The sequence below is a fragment of the Heptranchias perlo genome, chromosome 14 (assembly GCF_035084215.1).
Source record: "Heptranchias perlo isolate sHepPer1 chromosome 14, sHepPer1.hap1, whole genome shotgun sequence".
Lineage (NCBI taxonomy): Eukaryota > Metazoa > Chordata > Chondrichthyes > Hexanchiformes > Hexanchidae > Heptranchias > Heptranchias perlo.
The window spans coordinates 48,017,695-48,039,046 of record NC_090338.1 but is presented as its reverse complement, the minus strand read 5'-3'; the positions used below and the strand labels follow the sequence as shown (position 1 = coordinate 48,039,046).

Genomic DNA, 21,352 nt, shown 5'->3' with positions numbered 1-21,352 from the left:
GTTCAAGGACTTTGGAGAGGAAAGGGAGGTTGGAAATGGAGTGGTAGTTTGCAAGGACAGAGGGGTCTAGGGTAGGTTTTTTGAGGAGGGGTGTGATGACGGAAGATTTGAAGGGGAGGGGTACAGTACCTGAGGGGAGGGAACCGTTAACACTATCAGCCAGCATGGGGGACAGGAAGGGAAGCTGGATGGTCAGCAATCTAAAGCAATCTACCTCCCAATCTAAAACTCCCTCCACTCAGTCCCAACAATGCGCCTCGACATTCACCTCAAAGGAGCTCCTTCTAATTCATCTGTGTGAATTTTACCACTTCCTACACCAACCATCCTTGTGGCCTTTGAGTGTTTCAGCACAAATGTACAGAATGACATTTGGTGCTGTGGATCTGTGCTCGCTAGGAACTGAGTTGAGACTGTCCAAAATAATTTCTCATAGGACCCTTACAACCAGAGCGAGAAGAGTTTTATCCCATCTGTCGAGGCTGGAGTTGAAACCAGTTCAAGGGTGAAATGACACACATGCTCACTCAGTTCCCAATATTACAAAATGAATTCAGACAGTGACATTGAGAAACATGAGTTTTCAATCACACAGAAAACATTAGTTATTATTTTAATGCAAACACTTGGAGATATTTCCTTACCCAGTGATGATTCAGATGCAGATGAGGACCTATTAACGCTGAACGCCATGTCAGAGTCACTGTCATAGTGGGAACCACCTGGAGAACCTGAAGGAGACACATCTACAGGGCTGGACTGGGAAGTACCTGTAGAGGGGATATTGAAGCACATTAACTCCAGTGAGTACAGCTCCATTCAGTACACATTTTTGTTGCAGAACTGAACAAGCACAGAATCTTTGGTATGATATAAATTCCAGTGCAAATGCACATAGTGAAGTGTTTATCATTTTATGTTGTGGCATAATTTTGGATAACAGAATTAGAAATCCATAGTGAACCCATACCAGTTCCAACTATATTTAGTGCTCATTACTAACATATGCTGAGGTTTGTGACAGCACAAAAAAAAACATATGTATAGTTTTACTTATCCTGTTTAAACTGGCTGTGTTGGCAATTAAGTGTCATTAAATACCACTTTTGTTTTGTTAGTACATCAAGGTGATGGAGTTCAGTGCTAGGAAATGGAATACATTTACGCTTTGGATAATCAGGCCCACTTTGGCATCAATCCAAGGCCAGGTGCAGAATGGCCAGATGGAGACTAAAGCTCTCTCTACTCTGTCCTAACAATGTGCCTTGACATTAACCTCAGGCCAGTAGCCCAAATGCATCAGTTACCATCTACTGTAGACCAGTATTCATATTTTGTACTTGTCATTAAACAAAATTGAGGTTTATGACAGCACCAAAAAGAAAAGTATATCTTGTTTTATTCATCTTGTTTGTACCAAATGTATTGGCATCCAGTGTGGTGCATTTAGTTGGCTTTATCAACAATTTTAGGGACTTCAATTATACAGACTGATTTACATTTATTTTCAATGAAACTATTTTTCAGCAACAGCACCACAATGTCCGGCAATATTGGAGGTATCATCATTAAGTTTAGATTCAAACAGAGGTACGGTCTCTTTGTTTCCTCATGGGAGGATAAACAGCCTAATTATAAAGATTATTTGCCCCAAACACTCATGGTCCAGCACAGTGCCTGTACCACCGCTCTGCTGCAGTAATTAGCTCAGCACAGATTGGGGACCAAACTTAGGATCTACCTGATCTCTGGCAGTGATTCATTGGATAAACTTGCTAAGCCATCAGGGGAGCATAAGGGTAATCTTTACTCTGAACAGTCTTAAAGTTAAATATACAATATGGATAGTCTTTATTCTTCACAGTCTGATATATAAAATATGGTCTATAATAGTTAAATCCCTATGATTAGATTCTTGCTCTGAACAGTCTACAACGTGTAAGCTTGTGCATAGCTTTATCTCTACTTAATCTTCTCAGGGGCAAAGAATGCTTGAGGATTTTAGTGTACAGCATTTTATTATGGACAGTTGTATTTTCATCACCAGCATTGCCTGAGTGGAGCACAGAACAGAAAATCTGGGGGGAGAATCACACACCAGTAACAGAACCCATTTGACTTTCCTTCCATTGAAATGAATGGAAGGAAAATCTGGCTGATTCTTTAACAGGCATACGATCCTTCTACCAGATTTTCCTTTCTGCGCTCTACCCAGGTGATGCTTAATGCCCAGGCGGCAAAGAAAAAGCTCTACTCCATTGTTTCGTAGGTTATTTAAAAATCTCACACTGACATGCATAAAGACTTAGATCTTGAACTGACTTTAAAATAAAATTGTTAAATGCTAAATAGTTGCATTCTAAAGTCATGAAGTTTATATTTCGAGCACTAATTTTGTATTTCATGTACAGATGAGACTCATGTTTTAAATGACACTGATCATTACTAAAAGTGCTGTGTGTGCTCTTGTGTATAAATCTGATAACTAATTGAGCATTCACCACCAGAATATCTTCAGTGATTTGCACTGGCTGCTGAGGAGATCTAATTTCTTCAGAATCAATGTACATTACAATAATAAAAACAAAACGGGTGTTGGCTCTTTAATAAATATAACTTAGAGTACAAGTTGTTAAGTTCAAAGGATCAGTCTCATGCTATCTAATGCCTGATGAATCATAGAATAGTACAGCACAAATGGAGGCTGTTCAACCCATTGTGCCTGTGCCGGCTCTTTGAAAGAGCTATCCAATTAGTCTCACTCGCCTGCTCTTTGCCTACAGCCCTGCAAATTTCTCCTTTTCAAGTATATATCTTAATTCCCTTTTGAAAGTTACTATTGAATCTGCTTCCACCACCTTTTCATGTAGTGCATTCCAGATCATAACAACTCACTGCGTAAAATAATTCTCCTCATTTCCCCCCTGGATTTTTTGCCGATTATCTTAAATCTGTGTCCTCTGGTTACCAACCCTCCTGCCAGTGGAAACAGCTTTTCCCCATCTACTCTATTAAAACCCCTCATAATTTTGAACACCTCTATCAAATCTCCCCTTAAGCGTCTCTGCTCTAAAGAGAACAATCCCAGCTTCTCTAGTCTCTCCACATAACTGAAGTCCTCATCCCTGATACCATTCTGGTAAATCTCCTCTGTATCCTCTCCAAGGGTTTGACATCCTTCCTGAAGTGTGGTGGCCAGAATTGGGCACAATGGACACAAGCTGAGGCCTAACCAGTGATTTATAAAGGTTTACCATAACTTCCATATATATAAAAAATGTTAATTTTTTCCCTGATATTGTTCACAATCCTGACCACTTGTTTCCAAGCATCCTCCTCTGGCTGGAAGAGCAGGCAGGTAAATAAAACAGTCCATGCACAACCGAACAGGGAGCTGCAAAACAATGCAGGTGAAGTGTTATATTCATTTGGACTGGGATAATCAACCTTCTATGGGGGTGGTCTATTCTTGGGTATCAAGATTCACAAGTAATGAAGGAAAGTTAAGAAAATTGGGCTTAAGCTCTTTGATAAAGGGAAGACTTCAACGTGACCTAACTGATGTTATTGGAGGAATTCAGTTGAATTGAGCTCAATCATGGACTTTTTGGACTTGATGGCATTTTCCTGTTCTAAGAAATTCCAGGGGTAATTTTCAAAAGGGAGAACAGAAATGTTAAATGGGAATGTGAGAGAAAATTTGCAAAGAACGGAAAGGTCAATAAAAAGGCTCTCTATAGGAATATTAATAGTAAGAGGATAGTCAAGCTGGATGCTCTGCGGTGAGTGACTCACCTCCTGACTCCCCAAAGCCTTTCCACCATCTACATGGCACAAGTCAGGAGTGTGATGGAATACTCTCCACTTGCCTGGTTGAGTGCAGCTCCAACAACTCTCAAGAAGCTTGACACCATCCAGGATAAAGCAGCCCGCTTGATTGGCACCCCATCCACCACCCTAATCATTCACTCCCTTCACCACCCACGCACCGTGGCTGCAGTGTGTACCATCTACAGGATGCACTGCAGCAACTCGCCAAGACTTCTTCGACAGCACCTCCCAAACCCGCGACCTCTGCCACCTAGAAGGACAAGGGCAGCAGGCACATGGGAACAACACCACCTGCACGTTCCCCTCCAAGTCACACACCATCCCGACTTGGAAATATATCGCCGTTCCTTCATCGTCGCTGGGTCAAAATCCTGGAACTCCCTACCTAACAGCACTGTGGGAGAATCTTCACCACACAGACTGCAGCGCTTCAAGAAGGCGGCTCACCACCATCTTCTCAAGGGCAATTAGGAATGGGCAATAAATGCCGGCCTCGCCAGCGACGCCCACATCCCATGAATGAATTTTTAAAAAGTAAGCTTGTAATGGAGAGTGAAGGAATGGCAGAGATACTGAATAAGTACTCTGCTTCAGTGAAAGTTATTATTTGAAGAAAGATGGTACTAAAGAAGTTACTAAAGCTTATAGTAGATAAATTACCAGGGCCTGATGGTATAAATCCAATGATTCTGAGGGAAACTAGGGAAGAAATAGAGAAGGATTTGACTATAATTTTCCAAAATTCTTTGAAAAGTAAATTGTGGCAGAGGATTAAAAGGTGGAAAAAGAGATATTGCTGTTCAGAAACAGGGAACTGACATAAACCAAGCCGGTTAGTCTTACTTCAGTTGTTGGTATACTGCTCAAGTCTGTCACACAATTAAGTTACTAAACAGGGATTTCCGAAAATTAAGTCATGCTAGATCAACCTTTTGGAATTCTTGGAAGAAATAACAGAGGACACATAAAAGAAATGGATGTGGTCTATAGGGATTGAGAAAAAAATTTGATTAGGTACCATACAAGAAATTTATAGAAAAGTAATGGCACATGAAATTAAGAAGAATGTGGCCAAATAGATAGAGAGATGGTTGAGGGGAAGAAAGCAAGCAAAGATTTTCAGACTGGAAAGATGTGGTGAGCATTGTTTCACAGGGGTCTGTCTTGGGACTGTTTTTATTTATTATATATTTGCAGATTTGGACATATAATTGAAGGAACAATATCAAAATTGGGATGCATGATAAATTGTGACGAGGTTTGCAAAAGACTGTAGGGGGACATAGATAGGCTAGCAGGATAGGTGGTAGATACTGTGCAAAATCTGAAGTAATAGATTTTGGAAGTAAATATAGGGAAAGAAATACATCATAAATGGTAAGATTTAAATGGAGTAGAAGAGCAGAGGGACCCCAGTGAGCAGACACACTGGTCATTAAAGGTGGCACTGCAAGTAGATAAAGTGATAAAGGCAAACAGAACTCAAGGTTTTGCATCTGGGTCTTCGAATACAAAAAGTAAAGAGATAGGAACATAGGAACAGGAGTAGGCCATTCAGCCCCTCGTGCCTTCTCCGCCATTTGATAAGATCGTGGCTGATCTGTGATCTAACTCCATATACCTGCCTTTGGCCCATATCCCTTAATACCTTTGGTTGCCAAAAAGCTATCTATCTCAGATTTAAATTTAGCAATTGAGCTAGTATCAATTTCTGTTTGCGGAAGAGAGTTCCAAACGTCTACCACCCTTTGTGTGTAGAAATATTTTCTAATCTCGCTCCTGAAAGGTCTGGCTCTAATTTTTAGATAATATTGAACTTTTACAAGACCCCAAGTTTGGCAAGTTTGGCAATCCATTATAGAAAGGAATAAAAATAATGGAAAAAATGCAGCATAGATTCACCAGGATAATGGATTTCAGTAATGGAAAGACTTGAGTAGTTGGACTTCTTGAGAAATAGTGGTGGATTTTGACTTCCCCACCTGGCAAAGGTGTTGCGGGGGGGTGGGGGGGTGTTAAGATGGTAGGGGAGGACGCGCAGCATTCCCGCCCACCCTGACAGCTGAACTGTGGTGGGAATCACAAAGTGTGAGGAGAGGCCAAGGTATGTTTAAAAATGTAACGTTTCTATATATCCTTGTGGGCCAGGAGGAGCAGAGGTGCTCCCCTGAGCCATGCAAGGAGCTCTTGGTCCTCCCGAGCCCCTGCCTTGCCTTCCCCTCCAAGCGCCAGTATCAGCTGCCAACCTCCCTCTCCAGCACTAACTAATCCAATGGACTGTTTCCTTGGGTCCCCAGCATCCTCGGGCTCCTGACCCAATTATTGCTCCCGCCACCAGCCTTGATGTCACTCTCGACGGTTTTGGGTGGAAGACCATCCTACTTTATTCAAATGAGGCTCAGGAGTTAAAACGGTCTGGGCCTCATGCTGAACTCCCCACAGGTGTTTCCCTCCCAACCCATACACCAGCCTGCCCTGAGTGCACTCTCATTAAAATCGACCCCATAGAATTGAGAAGGTTAAGGGGTGACAATTGTTTTTTGTTTATGAAAGGGTATGTTAAGATAAATAATGATAAATGGTTTCCACTGATTAGCGACATGGTACCAAGAGAACATTGATCTAAGATAATTACAAAGAAGAATCAATGGGGAAGTTGGAAAAAAAGTCTCTATATAAGAGTATGGTTAGAATGTGGAATTTCTTTGCCACAAACTGTTGTTGAAGCAGAGACCATCAATTCTTTTAAAATGGAATAAAGTAGCTGCTTGAACAACAGGCCTACTAAAGGATATGGGGAACGGGATGAAACTAGGTGGCTCATGTGCAGAAAAGAACCAGCACAGACTTAATGGGCCAAATGGCCTGTTCCTTTGCTGTAACATTCTAGAATTAAACTGTGGTGATTCAGAAATCCTAGCATTTCAACTGTGTGTTCATTCCACTGCCTCATACTGTAAGGCATAGTAAATTTTGCTGGTTAATTGCCCCAGTGGTTTGCTGGTGAAAGTCACAGCAATTACAATAACAGAACAAATTTAAATATACAAGGATATTTAAATATCCTTGATTTGTACATGCTGCCAAGACAACTATTTTCATTGCATATAGAAATTTCTATATGGGATCCAATAAGACATGATTAAATTCCTTTTAATTGATGGTTTAATTAATTTCTTGAATGAATTTTTTGAGGAGGTAACAAGGAGGGTCAATGAGGGTTAAGCGTTTCATGTAGTGTTCATGGATTTTAGCAAGGCTTTTGACAAGGTCCAAGATGGCAGATTGGGAAAAAAGTAAAAGCCCATGGGAGCCAAGGGAAAGTGGCTAGTTGGATCCAAAATTGATTCAGTGGCAGGAAGCAAAGGGTAATGGTTGACGGGTGTTTTGGCTGTGGAAGGCTGTTTCCAGTGGGGTTCCGTAACGCTCAGTACCAGGACCTTTGCTTTTTGTGGTATATGTTAATGATTTGGACTTGAATGTGGGGGGCTTGATTGCAAAAATTGGCCGTCTGGTTGATAGTGAGGAGAAAAGCTGTAGGCTGCAGGAAGATATCAATGGACTGGTCAGGTGGGCAGAAAAGTGGCAAATAGAATTCAATCCAGAGGACAAAGCAGCCCGCTTGATTAGCACCCCATCTACCATCCTAAACATTCACTCCCTTCTCCACCGGCGTACTGTGGCTGTATTGTGTACCATCCACAGGGTGCACTGCAGCAACTCACCAAGGCTTCTTTGACAGCACCTCCCAAACCCGCGACCTCTACCACCTAGAAGGGCAAGGGCAGCAGGCACAGGGGAATAACACCACCTGCACGTTTCCCTCCAAGTCACACACCAGCCCGACTTGGAAATATATCACCGTTCCTTCATCGTCGCTGGGTCAAAATCCTGGAACTCCCTTCCTAACAGCATTGTGGGACAACCTTCACCACACGGACTGCAGCAATTCAAGAAGGCGGCTCACCACCACCTTCTCAAGGACAATTAGGGATGGGCAATAAATGCTGGCCTTGCCCACATCCCATGAACGAATAAAAAGAAATCCAGTGAAGTGTGAGGTAATGCATTTGGGGAGGGCAAACAATACAAGGGAGTACACAATAAATGGGAGGATACTGAGAGGTGTAGAAGAACAGAGGGACCTTGAGTGCATGTCCACAGATCCCTGAAGGGGTAGCAGGACAGTAGATAAGGTGGTTAAAAAGGCATACATGATACTTTCCTTTATTAGCCGAGGCATAGAATATAAGAGCAGGGTGGTTATGCTAGAACTGTATAAAATATTGGTTAGGCCACAGCTTGAATACTGCATACAGTTCTGGTCACCACATTACAGGAAAGATGTGATTGCACTAGAGAGGGTACAAAGGAGATTTACAAACATGTTGCCAGGGCCAGAGAATTTTTGCTATGAGAAAAGATTGGATAGGCTGGGGTTGTTTTCTTTGGAACAAAGGAGTCTGAGGGGAGATTTAATTGAGGTATATAAAATTACGACTGGACTAGATAGAGTGGATAGGGAGGACCTATTTCCCTGAGCAGAGCGGTCAGTGAACAGGGGGCATAGATCCAAAGTAATTGGTAGAAGGATTAGAGGGGAGCGAAGGAGAATTTTGTTCACCCAGAGGGTGGTGGGAGTCTGGAACTCACTGCCTGAAAGGGTAGTAGAGGCAGAAACCCTCAACTCATTTAAAAAGTACTTGGATGTGCACTTGAAGTGCCGTAACCTACAGGGCTACAGACCAAGTGCTGGAAAGTGGGATTAAGCTGGATAGCTCTTTTTCGGCCAGGACTGACATGAGGGGCCGAATGGCCTCCGTCTGTGCCATAACTTTCTATGATTCTATAAGAATTGTAATTCTATATGAGCATTAGCGTTCTGCAGGATTTGTTCCAATACCTCACAGAGAGAATTACATGTTCTCAAATGAATCTTGAAAAGGATAATACTTTGGGTTGTATCCCCACTTCTGTCCTGACGGTAATGACTCATGCAGCAACTGCCCTACAGTACCTCACCCAAGCAGTTCACTTACGCTATCAGCTAATAGCAGAAACCTTGGCCAAGTTTCTTCTTCCTATTCCTGGGACCCTTCTAGCCTGTATGGCTCAGAAAACCATACAGCAACAAGTACCCACTGAGTTATCAAAGGAACTCATTTATAGCTATTTTAGTAAAGAAAACAATATCAATATATGTTTTATAAGTCACCTTGTAACTATAATTTTAGTATGTGGGACTAATAAGCAAGTACGCATGTACTTACCCAGTATCCTTAGCTGATTGACAACTCCATGTAGGCTGAAGAACACCCACAGTGACTGAGTGGTGTCCACATACACCAACATCCCTACGTTTATTCCATTAATGCGATGATGGAGCTCGCCATTTGGCAGAATGGTGAAACTGAAAATATCACCACTGTTGGGCACTGAAAAACCTCTGTACACTACCCAATATTCCTTACGATCAAGCAGGAAGTCTGGATCCGCTGGGAGCTCATTTATTCGCAGAGTGCTGGGGTCACATGACGTTACACCAAAGAGCAGAGCACCGTAATATGGCAACCCTAAATGCCCCACCTCCACATACAGGGTCTCCCCAGTATGCAAAGGCCGATCAGAGAACACCAGAGTCCTAGTACTCTCCTGCCAGTTTGTGCATGCTCCCATTCTGTCCTGAGAAAGGGTGACATCAGGCCCTCGTATATGGTGAAAGTGAAGGTCAGTGTCGAGAAAAGATGGCAGGCCTCGTGAGCGAAGCCGTCTGTTGGTACAACACGGTAAATTGTGATTGTCTGGTGCAAGGCTCTGAACTTCACCTAGGTTTAGGTTTGTGATTTTTGCCACCACAACACTGTTCTCCAGTTCATTGTTATTGAAGTTGGCGTTGTCATGACTGGTCTGAGGAAGGCAACTGCTTAGTCGTGCTGTGTTGAGTCGTGCTGAAGTGATGGTTTCTGCAAACATACTCTCTGCAACAGAAACAGAAGGAAATCATTACTATTGTTATATCTTCGATAAGAAAACATTTTTTTCCACAGATATTATGATGCCATAGACATGTGCAATACTCAGTGATATTAAAAAGATGAAATTGCCCAAACTCCATTAACTCTAATCAAAACTACCAATTAAAATATACTGTGTGGATCTGTTCTTTTACATTTCATTTGTCTGATTAGAGTTTCCGGTTTCCCTTCATCTTGAAATTTAGATGTATGTTAGTCAATAACTAATACTGTGGTATCATTTGCTCAGAATCTTATCACTATGTGGAAAAGGTTATTAATGTTTTTTTTCCTGTTTTGATGGTATTTTTCCAAATTGAAATTTCTCCTCCCTGTTTTAAAACCAGTGAGAAGAACTTGGAACAAGTGGGAGCGTACACAAATCAGCAGAACATCAATCGGACGCCGACTGTTGCTGCACTGTGTGTGCCTGCATGCACTCACACATCTAGCTTGTTTGCTGATCAAGGTGAAGAATGAGAGTGCTAGGAAATCAAGCACTTTACTCTATGTATCCAAAAACAGTATCGAGCTTTCCCTGTGCAGGTGTGACATGAATGAAATGTAACGTAGAGCTCCTTTAAGTGGTCCAGCCAATACATCAAACATCAATATTGAAAATCAAGCCCCCATCCTTCACCAGAATATCATTTCCAATTCCTACTTTTTGTTGTCAAGCCTCATACAGCAATGGTTAGTGTAGAAGCTGAGTACTTTATGTTGCGCACTGTATCCTTGTCCACTGAGAATTGGTTACAAGTGCATTCATTATAAGACCTTCAGCAACTACCGAGAAGAGACCATCAACTCAAGCGTTTGGACTAGAATCAAATCCAAAGGTGAAAGTCTAGTGTTCAACACACTAAGCCAGAACTAGATCTTCAAGGCTGAAAAGAGAAGGGGATAGACAGATGACGGAGTACAGGCTGGACCCAGAAATACAGGGGTAATAGGATCTATCACATGGATGTTCCTTTGTATTATTTGGATTGGTAGAGGAGGGAGAAAATTGCTTGATTTCTGTGTCCTGGGTCTTGTTGCAGCTCAGGACAGTCCTCAGTCAAATCACTGAAAATCAGCCAGCAAAATAGATGTTCATTTTTATATGGGGGAGGTTTACCAAAAAGTAACACTAGAAAAAATCATTAACTTTAATGGAGACTTGCCCCTGCAATCATTACAACAGTTCTATAAACACCTTTGAACTAAACGTTATTCCTGCACCCTTGGTTATTGAGGCTTTTCTCTGATTAGTGCTGCAGCTCACATTACTGAGTTACATCTAAAGACCATCATTAATAGTCAATTGTAGACTGTTCTGAAAAGTCTACTTAAGAACAATAATTGAAGCAAGAGTTCTTATGAAGAAATAGTTATTAGTTCTACCATTACCATAATGTCAGTAGTCTGTGAAAGCCAAATCTGACAGGCGTGGGTGGACTAGAAAATCATGGTGTTTTTAGAGTTCCTTTCACAGCTGTACAAACTAAGAATAGCAAGCTATATTACAGCAACCATGCAGAATACATTACAACATGCTTGTTGTTGGGATTGGAATTTGCGGGTCCAAATTGAGAACCCTTTATCAAATCATCAGTTCAAATTGAGCTGAACTGATGAAGCTGCCTAAGGAGTACATCAACAACTTTCTTCAAAGGCAGGCGTTTAGTCATTTAGAGTACGAGGCCTTCACTGTGGTTCATCTGCTGAATGACTCAGACTGAAATGCCATATATGGTAAAGCCTCTTCGAGCAGGCACTAAATCCATGGGGATTAAGCTTGATCCCTCATCTATTTCTGTTAACTAGAAACATCACACCTGATGGTTTCTGGATGTTACTACTGAATCCTTAGAACTGATTTGTTTTCACTGTTGTGCTTGAAACATGGTTAACTTAATTGCTTATTGGTTCACTGACTTTTTGAAAAAATGGATAGTCATACAAGTATTCAGCTACTAATGGAAAGTCCCTTCCTTTAAAAAAAACACAATCAAAGAGCCACAAAGGTAATGGCTAATTATCATCTTAATTTGTCCCCAAGGAGACTACATGCTGATGTCCGGACATGCAAGTACATTGGGAATGATGTGCTATTTTGGTTCCAGATGTTTCCTCTGCATCATAAAGTGGGAAAAGGGAGGATTTTTCCTGTATTTTCCTGCAACTGCAAATCAGTTGTTTTTCCCCTTGTTTTGAACAGTGCAAAATATATATCAGTCATATAGATTTGGAAAGTGAGTTTATTTTTGGTTTAAATAAACTATTCCCCCCTCGTGTTATGGCAGATAGTGTTTTATTTAAGAATCAAATAACGATATGTTAACAGTCGCAATCATTGTGGCATGTGTATTGTCATGATGGCCACAGTTACAGTTACGGGCAGGGCCATCTATAATACCACCAAATTGCCATCAACCATGGCATTTTAAAATGGTCTGAAAAGACTCATCAAGACATTTAAACCACAGGTGTGCTGTCATTTCAGCAGAGACAGGCAGTGCTTGCTTATTCCAAGTGTAGGTTGTGTTTCTCATATGGCAATGGATAGTGAATGGAACGGAAGGTGAGAAGCAGTGAGTGGTTCATGTGGGATATAAGACGCAGCCTGCAGCTTCTGAATCTAATCGCTGATCAGGCCAAAGCAGATGTTGTTGGGGGAGTTTACAAGGTTAAGAATACTATGATTAAAGCACGAAGATTGCAGGCTGAAGCCATTCATCTGTTCTCACATGTTTATCTCTACTTTCCCTCCGTTTAGCTTTCTCAGTGATAACCATTCTTTTCCCAAAGGTAGGGGAGTCTTTAACGAGGGGGCATAGATTTAAGGTGAGAGGGGAGAGATACAAAAGGGTCCAGAGGGGCAATTTTTTCACTCAAAGGGTGGTGAGTGTCTGGAACGAGCTGCCAGAGGCAGTAGTAGAGACGGGTACAATTTTGTCTTTTAAAAAGCATTTGGACAGTTACATGGGTAAGATGGGTATAGAGGGATATGGGCCAAGTGCAGGCAACTGGGACTAGCGTAGTGGTATAAACTGGGCGACATGGACATGTTGGGCCGAAGGGCCTGTTTCCATGTTGTAAACTTCTATGATTCGTTGAACCAGACAATCAGGCTAGGGACGCCATCCACAAATCAGCAATCTACACGTTTCATCTCCGTATTTGCTAGTGATTTGCTTATGCATAGAGGCATTATCTGTGATCATTTTGTTGTCCCATAGTGAGCTCAGATGCATTGTGAATTGGCACCTAATTTGTGTAGCGGAGAGGATTAGCCCACTGTGCAACTATCACTGTGGCAAATAAGTACAGTAGTCACACGAAATTTGAACCTGAGGGACCATATCAAAACTGCAAACTTAAAAATAGGAACAATTATTAAAAAATATTTTCTTCTTGAAATGTTGTTAAAAGAATGATGTCTCATAAAGTGATCATTTCGAGGACATTCCAGTATCCGGGATGACGTCTAGTTTCTAGGCACATCATTCCAATGGCTGCAACTGTGGCCAAACTACTCATGGAATTTAAATACTGAAATCATCTCATTTATAGCATGCAACATGTACAAAAGTCGAAGAGGAGTTCTGCGCTGAGCTGCAAAGTGTCGGGACTGGGGCGGGGGAGAGGAGGACTAGGTGTACATTTACATGCTTATGGCCCCTCAATGTCCAACTGCATGTGAGAAGGATAAATCAAGAAAGTTTTTTTGGTGTAGAAGAACCAGCCACAGCAATTAAATTGTTCCAGTGCATTGTCTTTCATGTCCTTCATAAAATGTTGCAGAATAATTGCCATTTAATTTGTAGTAAAGGTTCGCTAGCTAACGAATGATATTTTCAGACAGCAATTATAAAACTGATGTCATTTGTTGTGATCATCTGATTAAGTTTGATGTTATTATATAACGTGTTTTAAGATCTGCATGAAATACTTTTATTTGAATGCTAGCTCAATGTTTTCTAAAATGCTTAGTTTCTTTTGAAGTATTCCTTCATTATACATTGAATTCCGATTCAGTGTGGCACAAAGAGTAGCTTCATTGTTTAGCAGCCATCAGCAATAGTCCCAGCTGCAGCTTTTTTTGGCCAGGCTATGAGGAAGGGACATTTCCACCCACCCCTTCCATGGCAGTACCTCACACATTATCCATTAAGCAATTTTTCTGGGTAGGGACATAAGTTTAGAATATCCATGAAACGAGGGAGTGTGATTTCTGATTGAAAGCATGTAGGTGTGAGCAGGGGCATTGTGGCTTAATAAGATTTGATGTCAATTGACATCCTCGATGTAGTCGTAGAACTGTTTGAATGACAACTTATTCTGATTGCTCAGCAACTGTCATTAGTTAACATACGAATTGGGACTATGCTGTCAAGTGGCCTTCAATCACTAACCAGAACCATGCAGCTAGGCCACTTAAATATAATGGTCAGGGTGACTGGTTGGCAATCTGCCCTTTTTGAATCCAGTCTATCTAAGCTTCCAAGAGGCATGGACACATGCATACATGCCAACCATCAGCATTTCATCATGTGTCTATTTGTTAATGGTTCACAAGAAAAATCAACTTTTTTCACTGGGATTGAAGATATCAGTATCAATCAATTAGACTTCTTGGAGGGTGGGACTGAAGGCTATTAGAACCACTCAGATAAATAAGAAGATGGGGTTGGAGGCTATCAGAACCAGACTTTACTTTTTCCCACTGTTACAAATATGATCAAGGTATACCTGCAGCTAAGGTCATAACAGGCCCATAATCCAACTGTATTTTCAGTTTAACTCGAGAGCTGCTCTGGAGCTGTCCAGTCCTGGAAAACTACGTTAATAGTGCAATTTCCCAAAGTTCCTTGGCTCCAGAGCACCTATCAGACAGGTTGCAAGGTTGCAACTAATACTGCTTGCTGGGGAGACAAATGAGAATTTTTCCTAGTGAATAGTCTAGAAGGGAGGGAGACCTTACTCAAGAATTTCCACGCCAGCAGAAAAACTCATTTTTAAAAAAGGGGCACATGTTGACTCGGCACTATGCGGCCTCTTGAATATTCTAGATGGCATCTTGGTTGCGCACGCATGTTTCCAGCATGACGTGCGCCGGATGCCATCTTGGTATAGGAGTTAGCTCAAGCACAAATACCAAACGCTGGAATCATGTAAAGTAAGGCGAAAATGGATACAATCAGTATGCAACACTGATTTAAAGTGATAGACACCATTTTGGCATTTAACGCTCAACTCAATGCACAGTCTTAACCTCAAACACCTGAACGTGTCTTAGAGTGCCTGGAGGACCTCCACCAGCGCTATTTAAAGGGACCATGTAGGATTTACAGGTTAGTGGCTGGATTATTACTTCTGGCTACCGATACATATGTAACTGTTTTTGGAGGTCTCCTATACTTGAATACTAGGATGCGAGGACATAGCATAACATTTAGAGTCAGGACGTGCAAGGGTGAAGTTAGGAAACGCTTCTCCACGCAGAGTGTGGTAGAAGTTTGGAACGCTCTTCTGCAAACGGCAGTTGATGCTATCTCAATTGTGAATTCTAAATCTGAGACTGATAGATTTCTGTGAACCAAGGGTATTAAGGGATATGGGGCTAAGGCGGGTATATGGAGTTAGGTCACAAGCTCATCATGATCTCATTGAATGGTGGAACAGGCTCGAGGGGCTAAATGCCACTGCCAATTGCTGCCTCCTGTTATGTGCCACCTACTTCTACAAGAAAGCAGGACGTGTGTCTGGGTGATGTGCCTGTCATGGTTGAATAGCTGCCAGTGTGTGCAGCCTGTGAGTTGTGGTGGGTGGCTTGCAACAATAGTAATGTGTAAGGGTGAGAGGAAGCATCTGATTGGAGGAATTGAGTACTGATGGAAAGAGTTTGTTGGTATGTGGGTGATGGGGGGTAGTGCATGGAGCAGTGGATGCGGATAGTGGTGCAGTTGGTAGGAGATGCCACTTGACAGTTGACCTCACTCACCTTGACCACTCATGTCAAAGCATTGAACTTCTTCCTGCATTGCATCCATGTTCGTGGCAATGTGCGCCTGGCATTGACTTCATCCCCCGCTGCCTCCCACTGCCTTTTTAGCATATGTCTGGAGGGCCTCTTGCACCCCTCCCCCCCACATCCCCGTGGATATAGGATGTCCCTCCTTCTTTCCACCTCTTGCACCAAGGTCTCTAGTGCATCAGCAGAGAACCTTGGTGCACACACTCTCGCAGGCCTGGTACCAACTTAGATCGACAGATTGGTGAGGTTTGGCATGAAGGTTGGAGGATGTGAGATTTAGAAGCGCGCAACCTTTATTCAATGTTTTAACATAACTCATCAGTTTGTAAACCTAGGGAAGGGATCTGCATCTGTGTTTTACCTGTGTGATGACTCCGTGCAGACAGCAGACTGTTATTTTTAGCAAATAACAGGTACCGGCTACGTTTAAGAGACTTGAAGAGACATACTCCCTTTAAGAGATTAGGGCTCCCCTGCTGGTGGAAAGTGTTAATTGCATTGAATAGAGATGCAAGGCCTGGATTTCAATGTAGATTGATGGTGAGTACTGAGGCAGGACGAAGTTCTCACAGGGGCCATTGGGCCTGGGTTAATAGCAGATCACACTACCTATGCCCAATAATAATAGGCCCTATCGAATTTTCCCCCCAAAGAGTCAAGATATTAGTGGGTGGAACTTTCAACTTTGGCAGGGGTGTAATATGAGTGGTAGCGGATCGACTGCCTGTTATACATGTCGCCTGATTTTCCTTTCCATTGTCATTTTCCACTGAAAAGAGCTCCCTGACAAAAAATTACTTCCTCAGGGCTTCCTTTCCTTCAAAGCACATTATTGGGGCAGCTGGGTTTTATTTGATATGGGAGTGTTTGACATGGACAAGAGTGGTGACAAGAGTGACAAAGGTGCTCTGTTCCCCACCACCGATATCCTTCACCTTTATGGGCACAAAAATTCACCAAAATATATAAATTAAAAAGAATGTAAAAGATGGGAAATTTTTCAGTGACAACAATAGGGATGTCAAGTAGGGAGAAAATAGTGTGCTTTCCTCCTCATACACTGGTACATGACTAATGGTTTTAACGCATTAGAGAATGTACAGCATTTAAAAAAAATATTGGTAGAACTATGCGTTGTCATCTGCACCCCTCTGATTGAAAAAAAGTGTGGTTCTGGTGTGTATGTTTGCAGCTGTATTATTAGTAATTGAAAAATTACATCATTCACTGACAAAGTGAGTATGGAAGAAAATCATAACGTATTCAGGGATCATTTCCACCTCACATTAGTCTGTGTGTACTCCTGTGTTGCTTTGCATTAGATCTTAATATTGGATTGTGTAGCAGTGAAAAATATGCGCATGTACTGACAGGAGAATATGCGCATGTACTGACAGGAGAATTTTTATCCCAGTAATTGAGGGGTTGCAAAATATTAGGGGAAGAAAAAAACTACCATTTGGAGCCATGCTCTACCACATAACTGGAGAAGATATTTTAAAAATATCCTATTGGAATGAAGAAGCCTCACTGTTCTTCCAAGCTGCAGTGTGTTGTAATGAACATTTAACATTGCATTTATGGCTGAAGCCATTGAAAAGCAGAATTCTAGAACTGTCTCAGTGTATGTTAGATCTACATTTGCATGCTTTGTAAGAATGAAGCTGATACTAGAGAAATACTGAGCACTATGCCTCAAAAGGGTAATGTTGACCTTTTGGGTAATTTTTGGGCAGGCTCCATTTCTGGAACATCCTGCTCCAAAAATGATACCTTACCGTTGAAATATTGGCTCCAGGAAAATTCATGCTGCAGTAAATGTGATAATTGCTGCTGTCATGACATTTTTGCAATATAGCTATTTATAAAAATATATATATTTTTAGCACGCAGGTATTAGCTGATGGGATCACATAATGATGAAATGACGTCACTGCAGATCTCAGATTACAAGCATCTTTTGATCTCTATCATTTTATCAGGATGATCTTGATTGTTTAAACTGGTATTGCTGATGGCTGAATCACTAGCACTGCGATTTAGTAACAATCCTTCAATTTGAAATACACAGGCCCAGATTTTGCTGAAAAAATAAAGGCATGTGAACGATGCACACAGTTATTAATTTCAAATTTACATACTGTGCTGAAAACGTCAAATTTTACATCTAAAAAATGTTTTTCTTACTTTTCCTTTCTGTCTCTTTTTTTCTCTCTCTCTTAATCAAATCTTTCTTTTCCTCTCTTTATTTCTCTTTCTGTACCGGATTTGACATTGAATTTGCCCAATCTAATTCACCTTCCTTCTCAGTCCTTCCTCTGTTTATTTCTCAATCATTGGTTAAGGAAATACACTGTTTGTCCTGTTGTTCACCAAGGTCCCAGGTGCCCTGTTGCCCTCCACTATCAGCTCGCACTTCCAGCAACTTTGTGGGCAAAAAATGTTAAAACCTAAACGTGTCACGAACAAGTCTAGTTAATAAGGCATGCCTCGAGATGCCCTGCTCCAGCAAAATCTGGACCAATATTTTAAATGATTTACACTAATGTCATGCAGACTATTTTGCATGTGAGTAGGTTGGGCAGACAACAGCTGCATGCTTCAAACTAACACTTGCGTACTGTGCTGAAAACAAAACATACCATTCTTTTATTCAATCTTTCCTATTAACACAATAAGAAAATACACAATGTACAGGAACTGTAGTCTGCTCACCCACCCACAAGCAAAATGGCAGCAGTGCTACTCTGAAACTTATGCAAATCTAACATTAATTGTTTTAATTGGTAGACTGTTAATGGCAGAATTCCAACATTAGAGAAACTGCAAGTTTGCAAATGCAAGGATGCAAATTTTCAAATTTAAAGGTACGAGGCAAAAAAAAAACAAACAGTGCGGCACTCAAATGCTGTAATAACTCCACAACTGTTTTACTGAATAAATTGCCCGGTTTGATCCTTATGACTTGATTTATCATATGATCTCACAGATCTTTACACATGGCTTCTGAGCAAAAGTCTCAACAAGAAATCTTGAATTTTGGCCAGTTGTGTCGCCATTCTTTCCCAAAATCATTGCTAATTGGATCCAGTATATTGCATCACTGGCACGTGATCCTTTAATTCTGTAATCTCTTGGCTGTGTTCTTTTTAAAAGTGTTTTTACTAGTTGGAGATGGAGATTGTAGGCTACTCCACGATAATGACTTTGATAATGGAACACTTGCAAGCAAACTGCATCAGTATTTCCTTTTCCTTCTCCACCTGCTAGATTGAGGGTCGTGCCATATAACTAACAAACTGCGGCCTTAACAGTGACAGGTGTGGGTGGGCTCAAGTAATAGGCAACCCAGACGTGTTAGGGGATGGGCATTTTAACAATTACCCTAGAGGGCTACTCATCCTGACTCTACTTTAGAATTATTGGAGATTTTATTTTACTGTTGGAATACTCACCAAGCATTTGGACCTCTTGTGTAATTCCATAAATGTCAATCAACGCCCAGAGTGGTCCTGAAGCATTAATGCCACACTGGAAAAGAATAGGGTCTTCATCGTTCACATTGTAAAATACTCGTCCATGCCTGTCCACCCAGAAGGCAAGGACATTGTCTTTTAGAGCAAATCTTTCGGGTAGCGCTTTGGCCCAGTAACCAGGCCTGGTTACCAAGTCAGGACATGCATACTTCGGGATGTCTGCAGAGCCCATCAGAGAGGGATCATGACTTGTAAAACCAAACCGTAAAGCACCACTCCATCCATGAAGAACCACTGATAACCGTAATCTCACTTTTTCATAAAGGTGAACTGGACGGTTGCTGAAGGTTACACCATTACAGAAACTGTTTTTCCGGGTGGCTTTTCTGAAATGCGAGTCCAGACGAATGTTTTTGCCTTTGGCCTGTGAATGAAACCTAGGAGGCTCAGCGATGTTAGGATGTGCTCTCCGTTCATGACTGCTAGGTGGAACTGTGTAATACTGTCGAGCAGATCCAGTGCGGGCCTGGTGAGTTGCATCTATAAGGTAAAAATAAATGGCATTAGAAAGGCTGGCAGGTTTTACTTCAATATAACCAACTCCATTCCTTCATGCAGGTAAATTGTTTATTAATAATAACTTCCATAAAACTGAATATTAGAACTGGTTTGACATCAGAGTTAACACATTTGATACAAGTGTTTGGTTTTGCCAAGTAATTATTCTTCAGATATTTGTTTCCTGTTCTTTTTTCTCATTCTATTCCAATTCCAGAGTACCAACACAAATCTTTCCCCCAGCAGGATTGTAGGATGATCTATGACACTGGCCCCTCAATAAATGATATCAATGCTGTTCTACAACTATCCTGCATGATTCAAGCAGTAAAAATTTTGTAATATCTGTTAAGCTGCTTGATCTGGTGGCCCAGTTAAAAACTGGTGAACTTGGCCAATACGGTCAGGGAGCTCCTCTGCATATCTGGTAGCTCGAGCACTCAAATTCACAACCTTTTGTTTAACAGTCAAGCGCTTGATCTTCAAGCTCATCTCACTGGATAGCACTGTTTAGAAAGAACTACTCTCCTTGTCATATGTCTTATGTAGAATGTTTTTGGCTCAGAAGGTACAGATTTCTATCAGACCCAAATAGGACCTAAATCCAGATTAACTACAGTAGGTAATTGGTGATGTGACGACTGCAAATATAGATATTTAAGGGATTGTATAATGAGATCGGGAATGCTCCCAAAGCACAATGCTCAAACCTGATTCAATCTGTAAAATCCAGAATCGGAAGCAAACTCCATTTTGACTACATATTCACATGCTTTTGTGACTTGTTATGTGTTAAACGGGGCTCCATTCTGGAGTATCTCCAGAATGGTTAAAATACAGTATATAAGAATCTTTCCAAAATAGGCTACTATGCTTCCTCATCGCTGTTTGGATGCTATGCTTCTAGCTGTATTGAATGCTCTACTACCCCTGTTATTCGCCCTTTTATTGCTTACTATTTTCATCCAGAATGAGGAAAAGGAGAATCACTTTCACTTAACATTTCTGTGTGTTGATTGAATAACTTTGAAAAGAAAAATAAATATGATTGAGATAATTGGAGGGATGGATTTCAAAGACAGTGGACTGTAAAGGAATTGCTGGTTGGGTGATTTTGAATATACCACATCAGCAAATAGATTACTGGAAAAGGAAATAGCAGCTTTAAAATAAAGATAGAAATCAATACGGGGGAGGCGGAAGCCAGCTAAGAATATGGAATGGAACAGCTGACCCTAATCAGAGCAGATTTTAGTATCTTTCTCCAAATCTCCCTGTACTATGACTGCTTATCCAGGTGACTCGTGCATAAAAAGAAGAATTGGTATTTAATATGTAAAAAGTCAACAGCCAGGCATATGGAGTAAAACAACAAATATATCGATCTTCATTGAAATTTCTTAACAAAATTTTCAATCTCCCTTCTGCTAACCTCTATGTGCACATGCTAT

At 41.3% G+C, this 21,352-nt stretch overlaps 1 protein-coding gene across 3 annotated transcripts in view; it reads right to left on the bottom strand.

Moving 5' to 3' along the window:
• Nucleotides 1-21,352, bottom strand: part of neurl1b (neuralized E3 ubiquitin protein ligase 1B) — a 384,643-nt gene that overhangs the window by 19,050 nt on the left and 344,241 nt on the right. For 2 of the 3 annotated variants that reach the window (XM_067996408.1, XM_067996409.1), the window contains exons 2-4: nucleotides 19,323-19,883; nucleotides 9,102-9,809; nucleotides 645-770 (exon numbers count right to left, since the gene is read on the bottom strand). In XM_067996408.1, coding sequence (XP_067852509.1) covers nucleotides 645-770; nucleotides 9,102-9,809; nucleotides 19,323-19,883 — 1,395 coding nt within the window. The remainder of the gene's footprint in view (nucleotides 1-644; nucleotides 771-9,101; nucleotides 9,810-19,322; nucleotides 19,884-21,352) is intronic. The other variant, XM_067996410.1, reaches the window with a different exon arrangement.